This window comes from Sturnira hondurensis, unplaced genomic scaffold (assembly GCF_014824575.4).
Source record: "Sturnira hondurensis isolate 20B ecotype Veracruz unplaced genomic scaffold, ASM1482457v3 Scaffold0014430, whole genome shotgun sequence".
NCBI lineage: Eukaryota > Metazoa > Chordata > Mammalia > Chiroptera > Phyllostomidae > Sturnira > Sturnira hondurensis.
In genome coordinates this window covers 2340599-2355344 of record NW_028087061.1, presented here as the reverse complement: position 1 = coordinate 2355344, position 14746 = coordinate 2340599, and the positions used below count along the sequence as shown (strand labels likewise).

The following is a 14746-nucleotide window of genomic DNA, read 5'->3' as shown; positions in this document are numbered from 1 at the left end:
TATGGTGCTGTAACTTTATTCATGATTGAGTTTAGAATTTAACAGAAGTGCTAATTGAAAGTAGAAATAAAAAGACATTAACTCAGTATGAACAATTTACACTTGCCGCACACTACCATATTTTGCCATGTATAATGCAGTTTTTGCCCAATTTTTGAGGGTAAAATAAGGATATGCATTATGCATGGATAGTACTAATTCTGTCTCTGTATAAATGTTTTAAATTCTTTTATTTATACTTCTGTGTTAAAAGTGTAACTCTAGAAAGCAATAATGATACCTGTATACAAAATAATACCCTTTATAATGCAAAAAAACCGAGTATCTAAATATTAATAAATAAATAATTGAATTAGAAGAGTTTTTCCCTTGAAAGTTTGGGCCAAAAACGTGGGTGCCCATTATACACAGCAAAATATTGTATTTGCTTTCAAGCATGTGGTATGTTCTAACTACAATTCAAGTCCAAAAAGGTTAATGCAAGTCATACCAGACAGATCATTTAAACCATATTGACTCACACTCTCTTGCCTGACTAGATCCTAGAGCAAGGAACTATGCAGGCCATTTACCTATTCCAAAAATCATCAGGGACTACTGCCCCTCTCCCATTTTTTATACCCCCCCCCCCATTTCCTGAATATATCTAAAATGGTGTTACACCTTTCTCTGTTTGTGCTGGGCCATCTAGATCTGGGGGGGGGGGGTTGTTTGTTTGTATTTTTGCCCCAAACAGTAGCCAACTCCCCCACATCCGCATCTGACCCCTCAGACGCTCTTGCCTTGGTAAACTAGTAACAGTAAAAGGTTGGCAAAGATATCCTGAGATGCTGGGGGAGAAAATGGAAGGTGGAGGCGCTTTGTATTCATACTTCCACTTTTAGATCTAAATGGTAAGAACATTCTCCTACTCCAATTAAGTTAGTTTCTACTTAGAAATGCAGGATTTTAAAACTACTATTTGGAATCAAAGGTCACTGCCTCTTTTTGTTGAACTTAATTATTGTATGGTTCGATAGAAAGGCCAGGGGTTGGTGAACTCTTTCAAAAAGCTAAAGATTAAAGTGAATTAAATTTAGTGCTTCTGGGATTTTTGATACATGTCCCAAATTTGTTCTTTAGAACATAATTGTCCCATGTTACACTTAAAATTACATCATAGTGAACTGGTTATTTGTGCTGTTAGAACAAATAGAACACAATCCCAAATGTCGAAAATAAGTGAGATCAATTATAACATTATCATCAAGAAACTAGAAGTTGCGAATGGAAGAGAAACACTTAGGTTGAATGTCTCTGAAACCTTTAAATAGAAAAACCTAGAAATTAAATGTATTAGGTTAACTTAATGCAGTTTCAATAGCATTAAAATCATTATTTTACTTACTGTTACAAGTAGAAACCAATGCATTTTCTCAAGGTAATTATTCATTAACTTAGTGGGAAAATATAGCTCCCAATCACACAAATGGAATTGTACTAAATAAAATTTAAGAACATTCAAGAAATGTTACAAATCATAAGAATAAATGGTTTTATTTTACATTTTCAAAGAATAAGAAATAAAATTCAGTATCTTTCTTTCCATTAGTCTACAAATTTTTGTTTTTCTTAACTAAAAGTAATTGTAATATTATTTTGCCTCTGGGGACTTTTCCTTCCACAATAAATCGTCTTTCCTTCCCCACCTTCCCTCCAAATGATTATTCCCCTTAGTCTTAGAACATGACATTAATTCATACTATTTCATCTTCAGTTTTAAAAACATTACCCTGCCCCTGCTTAGCTCCACAAGCCACTCTTTAAAAAAAAAAAAAAAGTGGTTAACAGAAGTATTTTTGCTATCTCTTTGCCAGAAGGTGCTTAAAGGCAGTTTATCCATACGTCCTCTATAAACATTATTAAACATTGGTGCTTGGGACTTCAGTCATGCGAGGTAAACTTTCTAATTAAAAAGTGGGAGGCAAAGGACCCGTCTTCTTAAATTCAGCAAAACAAAAGCCAGTCTGATTACATCCGAAAGCCTAAGTTGTCATTTGTCAAGCATCTTTTAGAAAGCCAATGATTGCCTTAAATTAACCGACTCCTGGCCCAATCGGGTTTCAGGAGAGAATGTTTCTCGTGTCTACAGTGATAAGTAGGGACTAGACGTCCCTAAGTAGACTGACAAACTTTGATGTTTACTCTTTAACATCACCCAGAGGGCAGAGGTGGCACAGTGAAAAGTCAGGTCTGTTTCCTCAGGATGTCTCGTGAGCAACAAGATGCTCACCTGTGGACGACAGAGACAGGTCTTTCCTGGTTGTCCTCACTGGGGGAGGGGATGGACGTCACTGAGACCTTTGTCCTCCGACCGAGCGGGAGGGTAGGGGGTGGGGATGACTTTCTGGGGAAAGTGCAGGTACCTGCACCTCAAGAAACTACCGACCGGTTTTGACTTTGAAGGGGCCCTCCAAATGCTGGAGCGGGGGTTGTTGCCCCAAACCTCAGCCAACACCCCGCGGGCATATGGGGAGGGGAAGACTCTAGTTAGGGATCCCCGTCTTTCCCAACGAGACCCTAATGTCCCAGTCTCCGGTCTGGCTCGCCGACGCAGGGCTGGGCCTGAGTGACTCTGGGCTGCAGCGGGGGTAGACCCCGTTTCTGCTCCGCGCCCCTGCCGCGTCCGCATCGCCACCGTGAGGCCGAGCCAGGGACCGTGCCCCGTGGCGGCGGCGGCTCCGCGCTCCTCAGCGCCGCCCCGGCCGCCGCTGCGCCCGACACGGGCGGGGGGGATATTTTCCCGTTTCCCCCTCTTTCGCGCTCTCACTCCCGTTCAGCGGGAGAGCCCGCGGAGCCAGGGAGGGAGCGAGAGAAGGGGTGGAGGTGGCGGGGGGAGGCCGGAGGGGCGGATCCTGCCTGGGGGCTGATCCCTCCCTCCCTTCGGCCGAGCTCCGTGGCGGTAGCGGCGGCGGCGGCGGCGGCGGCGGCGGCGGCTCCATTCCCCCTCCTCCTTCGGGAGCGGTGGTGGCGGTCGGGCTGGGGCCCAGCGCGGGCCGGGAGGGGGCACGACTGTGGCCGCGGAGGCCAGCGCGGGAGGCCGTGCTCCGCTCCCCGGGCCGCGCCGACCTGCTTGACGGCCGGCCTGTCCGCGCCCAGGGTCCCCGAACGTTGGGGCCGGGCGGGCGGCTGAGGTAACGGGGGCGTCTGCGGGGCCGGACAGAGCGGGGGCGGGGGTAGCGGGGCCTACGGGACCAGGGACTGCGCGGGCTGGGGAGGGAAGCAGGGGTGTTTCCGAGCGGGGCGAGGGCAGTGCGAAAGCCCTCTCCCAGAGCGCGGGTGGCGGCGGGGAAGAGGAAGGCGGGTGAGGGGAAAGCAGAAAAGCGAAGACCCCCTCCTGCAGCCGCCATCTTGTTTTTCCCTCCTGGCTCTGGAAGCTCAGTCGCCGAGCCCCGCCCCCGCCACGCTCTCCAATTGGTCATGCCTGAGGAGAGTTCCACCCCCTGAGTGTCCTTTGGCCCTCGGGTTTTTTTAACGGGCAGATGAGGCGACCAATGGGCGTGCGCTTCTATATCCCGCTTGTTCGCTGGTGCTAGCTTTCTGTCCGAGGGTCGGGTTTCGAGTCTGTCGGTCTGGCGCGCTCGCCCCTTCCCTGTTGATGTGGAGATATTTCCCTCCTTGCTCCTCTGAAGGTTCAAGATTCTTCTGGAAATGGTACCCCTTTAAAGGGGCGAGAGGCTTGGCTGCGGTCCTCGTCTCATGAGTATCTCTTGTGGGGCGCAGGGGTACAGATTAATTGCAGGAGGACGCTTCATTCTTTGGGGTCCTGGGTGGTATGGGTCAGCGAGGTCTCAGTGGATGCGGAGTACACCGCTGGGTGTGTTAGAGTTATTGGAAGGTGTGTACGTGGGAAGGGATGTGTGGGATGAGAAACTCCCGCCAAAAAATAGACCGTAAGCTGCTTGTGGGTAAACTCATTTCGTCTTCCTCAGCAGCAGCCCTTTTCCCGGTAGAGTTTTACCACTAGTGTCTAGAGGCTTGGGTGGGACCGAAGAGGTCTCCCTAGCTACTTGCTGCTTGGTGGAGAGATACCTGAGCTGCCAGGAAGGGTAGCAGGGACGGAGGAAGGATAGAGTTGCATTAACAAAGGGGCCACAGCGTCTCTAAACTATTTCACGCTAGTATTGAGGTAGGTTTTCACACCTGTGTAAGGGTCTCCATACGATTGAGGGGGAGAAGATAACAAGGCAATATTTGGCACAGGCTACCCTCAAGGAGTTGGCCTTTATAAGGGCATCCAGAACCTGGACAGAATTGCTGTGATGATTGTTTCCTTTGGCTCTAAATGGGATGTGTGCCTGTCTGGCACTGTTTCTCAGCCACTTTGTTTTTTGATTGTTTCAGTCACACTTCGGGATTGGAAGACCTTTTAAATGATCTTAATCGTACCTTACTGACAGATAGCAATCTTTAAGAGGTAGATCTTATTAAGTTCATTTTACCAATGGGAGTATAGAGGCACAGAGAGATTAAGTGACTCTTTAAGTCATTTAGGGCCAAGAATAAAACCTAGATTGCCCCAGAGTCTCTTTTTTTGTTAGATCAGGGCATCTCTGTGGTGTTCTTTCCTCCTAGTAAGATGAGTTGAGTAGGTCAAAGATCTAGGTTTGAATTGAAGCTTTATCACTTGGGTTTAGTGACACCTTTCTGAACTTTACAGCTGAACTTTATTAATCTGTAAAATGAAGGTGATAATATCTAGTCTGCCTCCCAAACTATTTGTGAGAAATATTAAAAGTGAAGGGCTTTATAGATTGTAAAAGTGTGCTAATCATCATTGCCATCATCTTCGTTTTATAGATAGAGATGGTAGATTTTTCAAGCAAGGTGTCAAATTGTTTTTCTCCTTGAAAGCCTCTTCCTGTTCATACTCTTTTAAGTCTCTACCAACACCTCAGGGCAACATATCCCCAAAGATCTTTACTGGTAGTGATGGCCTAAGTGACTGCTTACCACAGGTCCTTTGAGCTTGTCATAGTACCATCCATCTAGAGAATGAGGTAGAAAACTTCAGGGCTTAATCTGCTGCACAAGACTAGACTAGATATAAGTATTTTGAAAGAGACGCTTTTTGAAATAGAATGCATTGAGGGTTTACCACAGGTATTGCCTCAATCACCTTGGCCTTAATCACGAGGTCTTCAGATAGGTCAGCTTACAACTTCAGTGCCGCTTGGGGCCACTTCCAGAGCTTTTGCTTTGAGATGTACTAGCAGTGCATCCTGAATGCTGCTTTTTGCAGATAAAACCCTGAATACTATAGTTTGAAATCCTTAGACTGCATGAGATAGGGGTTTCATGTGCCTTCACCCCTTTAGCCTTGGGCATGTTCAGGGGAATAGAGTTTCTGATCATGGTGAGATGGTTTGGAAGAAGACTCCAGACCCGTGAATTTGTGATCCTTTGATGGGACCACTGTGCATATCCAGAGCTTAAAAATGGCTACTGTTCTTGTTTTCTTTTTTGAAGCCTTAACACCCCTCCTTTTCCATAGTTAGCTGTCCCATAGCTTTATATTTGCATCATTCTGATCTGTTTACTTGTCTGTCCCTTAAATCAGATATAACTAGAGGGCAGGGATCATGCATGTTTTATTTCTCCTTTCGTTCAACTAATACACCCAGTAAGTATTAGTTGAATGAGAGGAGAAATACTTATACAATAAATATTATAGTACTTATGGGAGCCAGGCACCATTCCAGGTGCTGGGGATATAAGACTGGAACAAGACTGGTACAAATCTCTCCCCTCATGGAACTTACATTCTAGTAGAAGGAAGCAGATATACATGATAAAGCAATGAATTCCATAGCACAGTAAAAGTTACAGTGAAAAATAAAACAGGATAATAGATTGCTGGTAGGGAAAAGGGATTTTCAATTTTAGATAAAGTGGTCAGGGAAGGTCTCACTGAGAAGTGGTGTTTGTGCAAAGACTTGAAGGAGGCAAAGGAGCAAGCCATGGGGACATCTTGGGGGCAGAATGTTCGGGGAGAGGGAACATCCAGTCCTATTTCTTGGTTGGCTGTTTGATCAGATGGAAGGGTGAATAAGTGTATCCACTTCAGTGTCTCCTGGCCTTCTCTCCTTAGGCCTGTTCCCTTGTTTCCCAGGTGCCATGAGGAAGCCTCACCAGAAGTCACGGCAGAATGCCGAGGGCCGGCGTTCCCCATCCCCCTACAGTCTCAAGTGCTCACCTACCCGGGAGACCCTGACATATGCCCAGGCCCAACGGATTGTTGAGGTGGACATTGATGGACGCCTGCATCGTATCAGCATCTATGACCCACTCAAGATCATCACTGAGGATGAACTGACTGCCCAGGATATCACTGAATGTAATAGTAACAAGGAAAATAGTGAGCAGCCTCAGTTCCCTGGCAAGTCCAAAAAACCCTCATCCAAGGGCAAGAAGAAGGAGTCCTGTTCCAAGCATGCACCTGGCACTTCCTTCCACCTCCCACAGCCCAGCTTCCGCTTGGTGGACTCAGGCAGTCAGCCAGAAGCACCCCCATTGCCTGCTGCCTACTACCGCTACATTGAGAAACCACCTGAAGACCTGGATGCAGAGGTAGAGTATGACATGGATGAGGAGGACTTTGCCTGGTTGGACATGGTGAATGAGAAGCGACGAGTAGATGGGCACAGTTTGGTGTCAGCAGATACCTTTGAGCTGCTGGTAGACCGGCTTGAGAAGGAGTCATACTTAGAGAGTCGTAGCAGTGGGGCCCAACAGTCACTCATCGACGAAGATGCCTTCTGTTGTGTGTGCCTGGATGATGAATGCCACAATAGCAATGTCATTCTTTTCTGTGACATCTGCAACCTGGCTGTACACCAGGAGTGCTATGGCGTCCCCTACATCCCTGAGGGTCAGTGGCTATGCCGTTGCTGCTTGCAGTCTCCCTCCCGGCCTGTGGATTGCGTCCTCTGCCCCAATAAAGGTGGCGCCTTCAAACAGACCAGCGATGGGCACTGGGCTCATGTGGTGTGTGCCATCTGGATCCCTGAAGTCTGTTTTGCTAATACCGTGTTCCTAGAGCCCATTGAGGGTATTGACAACATTCCACCTGCCCGCTGGAAACTGACCTGTTATATCTGCAAGCAGAAGGGGCTGGGTGCAGCCATCCAGTGCCATAAGATGAACTGCTACACAGCCTTCCATGTGACATGTGCACAGCGGGCTGGGCTTTTCATGAAGATTGAGCCCATGCGCGAGACTAGCCTCAATGGCACCATCTTCACAGTGCGCAAGACTGCCTACTGTGAGGCCCACTCACCTCCGGGTGCTGCCACTGCTAGAAGGAAGGGTGACTCCTCTGAAAGCCTCAGTGACGCTGGGGATGAGGAAGGGCTGAAGGAAGGCTGTGGGGAGGGGGAAGAGAAGGAAGAGGTGGAAGAAGAGGAGGAAGATGAAGGCCAGGGGGGAATAGGTGGCCCTGTTAAGGGAATGCCCAAGAAGAACAAGATGACTTTGAAGCAAAAGATCAAGAAAGAGCCAGAAGAAGTGGGTCGAGACACGCCCTCCACTGTCCCATTGGTCACCGTCCCACAGATACCCTCTTACAGGTGAGCCTGCCCAGGAGGGCGCCCTAGAGACTCATGGTTTCTTCTTGGGCTGGTGTTGGCCCTGAGCCAAGCCTCCTTTCCCAAGCACTGTTGGTGAACGTCTGTTCTCTTCTGTGCCCTCAAATTTCTCCTTTGGACCCTGGGATTGCCTAGTCTGGTTTGTAGTTTTAATTATGTCCTCAAAACAGTGTATATCTTTTGGTTCAGGGTGAGACAAACATGTTGCTTAGAATCTCAAGTGACGGGATGTCTAAGGCAGTATTTTTCAACAAGGAGGGGCACAGGTGGCACTTCAGACAGGATAATTCTTCATTATTAGGACTGTCCCAGGTGTTTCTAGATGCTTAGCATCTGTGGTCTTTGTAAATGCCAGTTGAATCCCCTCCTTCATTGCCTGGTTTTTGTGACACTTAAAACCCTCCCCACATGTTTCCACAACTGGAAGTGATACAACTACTTCCAGTTGACTGGGTCAGTATGGATTTCTGCTCTCCAGAAAGCTTGGTCCTGGGAATGATGGGGATTTTCTGGGAGGGGCGGGGGTACTATGGGGAGCTCCTCTTGAGAAGCTTTTGGATTTAGGATCACTCAGTTCAGCTGTGTAACTAAGCCCACTGAGTGTGGAGAGACCAATGTCCTTGTTAAACTAACAGAGGTAGCAGGAGCTGTTGGAGGGGTGGGAGATTTTCTAGCAGAGGCTCATCTCAAGGGTGATATTCATGAAAAAGTATAGTGTTAGAGCAGGAAGGAACCTTGGAGATAATTTATCTAATGTGGTCCTTGCACCTTCTCCCACACCCCCAGATGAAGAAACCGTGGGCCACAGGAGGTAAAGTTGTTCACTCCTTTATTTATTCAATGAGATATTTATTGAGCACTTACTATATGCCAAGTCCTGTTCTAAGGGCTGGAACTAGGTGGACAGTGGCAGACTCTAGACCATAAGTTGGAATGGAGCTTGTGATGCCATAGGTTCTGTACCTGCTGTCTGTCTTGATGAGAAGAATTGGGAGAAAGGAGTACTAGAGGGTAGTGAGAATGAGTTCTGTGAGGAAAATAGGCAACCAAACTTGTCAGTTTGGAAGAAGACACAAGAGTGCGGAAGGTTAGGGGAAAGAGGCTCTTGTTGCAAGCTATGGCTTGAGTTATAATTCCATCGACTAGAAATACATCTAGTCACAGAACTGTTCCAGGCTACCCTCTTCCTTCACATGAGTGGGTGAATGCTTAGTCCCCTTCCATAGGGTGGTTATGTCCTGGGACTAGACTTTGTTGTGTCTGCTCTCATAGATATTTCTTGCAGGCTGGCTAAGAACCAGACAGACCTACATTTGAATGCTGTTTCTATTACTACCTACCTGTGTGACCTTTGGCAAGTTACTTCTTTAAGCCCTAGGATATTTATTTGTAAATGAACCTACTTCACAGAGTTGTTGTGAGAAATAAATAATACAAGTAAAGCACTTAGCATAGTACCTGGCAAATAGTAAGCACTCAATAAATGGTGGCTGCTCCTGCTGCTATTTTATTATCGTTATTCTTTCTCCTATCTGCATAAATGCTGTTGGGACCCTCCAGAGCCAAGAGGTTGTAGAGGGAGGGGGCTGCCTGAATCTGGGCAGGTGTGCTTGGCATGGGTGTTGGTGGGGGATCTGTTCTTTGGGGAAAAACCTAGGCCCTGAATTCGTAAGCTTGGCTTTGGGGCAGGAATGTCTGACCCTGGAAAGGTGTGAGGCCTAGGTGAATCATATCAAGTCCGATATGCCCATCCTTCTTAGGTCTTACCTTCTTGTTCAGCCATGCTTATCTTCCTTTCAGTGGAGTGGGATGAAGACAAAGCAGTGGAAACACCACAGGAGCTCTGAGACCTTGCTTACCTGGTGGATAACCAATTATGGAACACAGCATGGTATAGCAAAGAGATTGTGGATTCAGATCCCACCCTAGCTCCACCATCTTATTAACTGCATTAGAAACTTTGACATTTATTCAGCCTCTGTTCCTAAGCTGCCTTTCCATCTTTTGTAACATGGGAATAATGTTACCCATCTTTCGGTATGGGCATTAGAATAGAGATTGTAGGCTTTCGTGAATTCTCTTTCTGCTCCTTTCCCTTCCCTCCACTTGTTACTGGCTTAAACTCTGAACTTAAGACTTCTCTTTTAGGGTAGTTTAAGTTTTCAGATTTTCCATCCTCTTATACCTTTAGCTCCCTATAAATATACAATTTGGTTAAAAATTAGACATTTTTAGGCTGCTGAGGTTTTTAATCAAAAAACAGGTCAGACAACTCCAAGGGGTTGCATTTGGGCTCAGGAAGGAGTAGCCTGCTTCTCCTTCTAGTTTTCCTTCTCCTTCTCCTAGGAAAACTCCTACTAGTTTTCCTTCTAGCTTGGTCATGGACAAATTCCCTCATCTGGCGGGACCCACAGCCACAGGAAGTAGTGACCACATTGCCCATAGCTTACTCAAATCCTGTTCTCTTTTGCTACCTTTATCAAGAGAGGGCTAGGGTTATTGGGCTACAGGCCTGTTTCTCAGGAGTTCAGGACTGCAGGAAACAGGGTTTCTGGGAAAGGGTGCTTTTGGAGGTTTAGGACTGCAGTGCAGGAGGTGGAAAGTCAAGTGAATCTGAGCTGCTTAACTTGGCTGTCCTTTTCAAGCCTGTCTCTGAGGTGAGGCATTTGGCCACTTTATTCTGTCTTTCTTTATAAGCTTCAGAACTGAAGTAGGGTCTGGAGAGGAGGCTATAATCTGCGCTACCCACTGATCCTGAATTTCACTTCCCTGTGCCTCTACTCAAGGTTGAACAAGATCTGTAGTGGTCTCTCCTTTCAGAGGAAAACCCAGTTTATGCAGCGGCTTCACAACTATTGGCTGTTGAAGCGGCAGGCACGGAATGGTGTCCCCCTCATCCGGCGCTTGCACTCCCACCTGCAGTCCCAAAGAAACGCTGAACAGGTAGGTGGCATGGTGATTTGGAGGTAGAGGGGTAAAGGAGGTGGAGAGTGGAGGAGAAGTAATGATGGCTGGGGCTCCCCATACCCCCAGCCCTCTGTGTATCCTTTGCCTTTATGTGATCACCCCTCTAGGTGGTCTCTCCCAGAAACAAACTCCAGCACTATAGAGCTCTTCAGACCAGACAGCACCTCCTTCTGGATGGGAGAGGTTTGACTTTGGAGCAGATTCTAGGGGATAGTGGAGAGCAAGCCTAACTTTCTGCATATGTGGAGAAAACCCTTTAGATGTGGCAGAAAGGAAGAATTAGGATAAACGAGAGCCAGGCAGTCACATGGCATGAATTAGGAAAAGGTGCACTTTCCTCAAGACACTATACTGCCATCTGCCAAAAAATGTTTCATAGAAAATACACAAATTTACCATCTAAACTGTAGTGCATAGCCTGCCCAATTGTCATGGCCTTTTAGCCACTAGCAACTGGACTTATTATATATTTAGTGTTTTCTGCAAGTATAGAGGCCTCCTGAGAAACTTTTTTAACCCTTATTCTCTCTCCCTCTTCACTTGCTCCATTACTTCTGCCTTTATATATTCCCATACTGCTACTCAAGAGATGAAGCACTCCTTCACATGACTGTGGTGCCCTCTGCATTCTGTCTGATTTCACTTTTGCCTTTTGTAACTAGAGTCCTGAGGTGCACGTTTATATCTAATCCCTCCTCAAAATGATCCACATACTCCCCTGGAACATCAGTGACCTTCTCCTAGCCCTGCTAGTCTTTTCTCAGATTCTCACTTTAGTGACTGTTAGGCCACGTTTGACACTTGCCTTAGTTGTTCTCTCTGACACCATTTCCCACCTCTGTGCCCATCCCACTTCTTACTCCTTAATGGTAACATTTCCAGGTTCTCAGCTGCCTGTCTGTCTGCTTGGAGAACTTGTCTGTGCACATCGTTGTAAATAACTGTGGCAGTCGCTCCAGGTTTCTCATCTTGTCCTCACCCTTGTTTTCTGCCCTCAGTCCCTCTAGGGCACAGGAACTATAGATGTCCATGTAGATGTTATTCCTGTAACTCAGGTATTGGAAACTGATTTCATTATCTTCCTCTTAGTAAATGTATTTCCTCATTGTTGTCATGAAACCATCCTCCTGACCTCAGAGTTCCCTACCTTATAGTTACTCCTGACCTTTCCCTCTAAAACGAGCCACATGTAATCATCCCCTCAACTCTTTGGGAGATTTATCAGTATATGGCCCTTTGTTTCCATTCTCCTGCTACACTGCTCATCCATGTACCTTGTGTATCAGTTTCAGCAATAGCTTTCTAGGTGGTCACCAGTCTCTAATTCTTTCTTTGCTCTACAACTGGTGGTGACTTACACATCATTTTCCATCCTGTCACTTCCTTTTCCAGAATGTATTTTCTCTCTCCAGGCAGGCCATGTCCAGGCTTCAGGCTATCTTTCCTGGCATTTGAGGCTTCTTGTCAGCTGAATCCTGGGTCTTCCTTGGCTTTTGTCCTTTTGCCAGTTCTTCTGCCCTGGCCAGCCCATTTTTCTCACCAAGCAGAGAATCACTGATTCTGCCTCCATACTTTTGCCCTGTGTTTCCTTCAGTTCCAAAAGAGGTCTTCCTTACTGCTTTGCTCATCTATGTCCATCACTACGTGAAAACCTAGAAAGATCGCCTCCCCTGGGAAGCCTTCCCTGACCTAGCCTCAACCCACTCAGACCCTCTCTATTTTATATTCTCTCAGCATTTTATATTTAGTCCATCTGATCGGTTTTTGTCTTTTTGTTACTGTGCCTCTGTGTATAAATCCGGAGCCTCTTCCTTTCCCCTGTTACACTATAACTTCTTCTAGGTCTGGAATCATGTACTTGGTAGTGGTGGTAGGGTTCTGAAGTCAGTTAGTACAAGTTTATAGTGAGAACACTTTGTTTTCTAGCCCAAAGTCAACGCTCTAGGCCCTAGAGTCTAGGGTGAAATTCTTTCCACCCTGAGATTCTTTCTAGCCTGAGGGGCACAGCTGCTCTCTGGTGTCCCCAAAAGTAGGTGAAACAGTCCCAGATCTCACCCCAATAATTATTGTGCTTCAGTGAAGAAACATTGTTATAAGGTCAGGGAAGGACACAGGAGGAAGGCATGGGGTGGAGACGGGGTGGGGGGGCTTTGGGGACCATGGTTCAAGGAAGGGGTTAGGGCTCTTACTTGCAAAGGCCCCATGAGGTTTGAATTGGGAGAGGACTTTGAGTAGGAAGAAGGCCTCTAGCTCCTCCTTCCTTTCTCTTCCCTCCTGCAGCGAGAGCAGGATGAGAAAACGAGTGCAGTGAAGGAAGAGCTGAAATACTGGCAGAAGCTCCGGCATGACTTGGAGCGGGCCCGGCTGCTGATTGAGCTGATTCGGAAGAGAGAGAAGCTCAAGCGGGAGCAGGTGAGGAAGAGCTCTGAGCCCCATGACTCTTGTTCAGTAACTTTTTCTCCTGCTGGCAATGTGTTACCAGGACACCTGGGGCCCCTGCCTGGTGTAAACTTTCTGTTCTTCTTGCTCCGAGGCCTGCCTGCTCTGTTGTGCTGCTGATAGCTTCTCATTGGGGGTTCAGCTTCTGATGACCTTAAGCACAAGCTTAATATATACCTGGGCCAATCCCTAGAGTTTCTTACCTGGGCTCTCAAGGGGAGCCTGGCCTTAAGTATTTTGAAAAGCTTCTGAGTCCATTCTGGCAGACATCATCTCTGACCTGGGAGCTTCTGAGGGTGCTCACTAAACCCTTAAACACTTATGGTCTTGATCATTTAAATTTTCCAACCTCTATTCAAGGATATTCTAAGCCTCTATGTGTGGGAAATGTTGAGGTAGGTAGTTAAGAATATGATCTATGGCACCAGACTGCCTGGGTTTAAATCCTGACTCTGCCACTTACTATGTGGGTGACATTGAGTAAGTTACTAAATCTCCTTACACCTCAGTTTCCTCAATTGTGAAATGAAAGTAATGATAGAACCTACCTCATAAGGTTGTTGTGAGGATTAGATGACTTACATATTTAAAGAGCATAGAAAAGTGCCTAGCATATAGGGGCCGTAGTGTCAGCTGCCACCATCATCATTATTGATACTCTTTGCCTCCCAGAAGTGTCTCCTGCAGTGCTCTGCGTATGGCAGAGTGAATACTACTGAATGAATTGATAAGCCCAAGCTCTTTTCTCTGGTCCAGGACTAGTAGCTATTACTTGCATGCTTCATAGGCCTGGGTTAACGATGTTCTTTCTCTCTTTCTCCAAACTCCCACTTCACTGTTCAGCCCCAGCACAAGGCCTGAGTTTCCACCTCTGAGACTGGGCAGCTCTTCCCATACCCAGGGTGGATGGCCACAGAGGACATCTCAAGACCTTCTCCTGAGGCAGGCATTCAAACTGTCTGCCATTCCAGGCCGGGTTCTGCAGCTGGGCTTTTCCTCCTGCCTCTGGTTCACAGAAATGAAAGGGAAAAGGAAGCAAGCAGGCTGTTTTGATATAGCCAGGAGGCAGGACTTTTCATAGTCTGATCTATGGCTTCCCAACCTTTGCACGATAGGCACACATAGAAAATAACATTTCCCAGCATACTACTATAAATACGTGAGGCTGCTTGCTGCTTGAGGGGTAAGCTTGGAGGCCCCGGTCACTCTAGGCCAACCCAGACCTTCCGACGAAGGCCAGTGGGATCAACATCTCAGTGTGGCAGGTGGGAGTGTGGGCCCGAGGCACATTATGTCATCACTGTGCTCCTTGGGTGAGTTCAAACTCCTGCAGATGTGGATTCAAATCTTGTCTCTGTTCTTTTCTAGCCAGGTGACCTTGGATTAGTGAGGACTCATCATATTCATCCCAAACGTCCGGTTTCAGATTTATAAAATGGGGATAATAAGTTTCTCCTTCAGGGTTATTGTGATAACGAACATAAATAGAGGGGCAGTGTGGCATAACCATCAAAAGCACACGCTGTGGAACCAGGCTGCCTGGGACGAGTCCCAGCTCTGTTCCTTATTAGCTTTGTGACCTTGGGCCAGTCAGTTTCTCTGTGCCTCAGTTTCCTTTTTGTAAAATATCTCATCTGTACCTAACTCATATACTCACTTATGTTATGTAAAACTTGGCACTTAGAAAGGACTATAAAAGTATTAATTATTCTTAT

General features: G+C 46.8%; 1 protein-coding gene across 3 annotated transcripts in view; it reads left to right on the top strand.

Annotated features, from left to right (window-relative positions):
* Positions 1-3086: 3086 nt before the first annotated feature.
* The window catches only part of BRPF3 (bromodomain and PHD finger containing 3), a 33760-nt gene continuing 22100 nt past the window's right edge, over positions 3087-14746 (top strand). For 2 of the 3 annotated variants that reach the window (XM_037063309.1, XM_037063311.1), the window contains exons 1-4: positions 3087-3173; positions 6131-7607; positions 10412-10568; positions 12873-13004. In XM_037063309.1, coding sequence (XP_036919204.1) covers positions 6157-7607; positions 10412-10568; positions 12873-13004 — 1740 coding nt within the window. In that variant the 5' untranslated portion in view covers positions 3087-3173; positions 6131-6156. The remainder of the gene's footprint in view (positions 3174-6130; positions 7608-10411; positions 10569-12872; positions 13005-14746) is intronic. The other variant, XM_037063310.1, reaches the window with a different exon arrangement.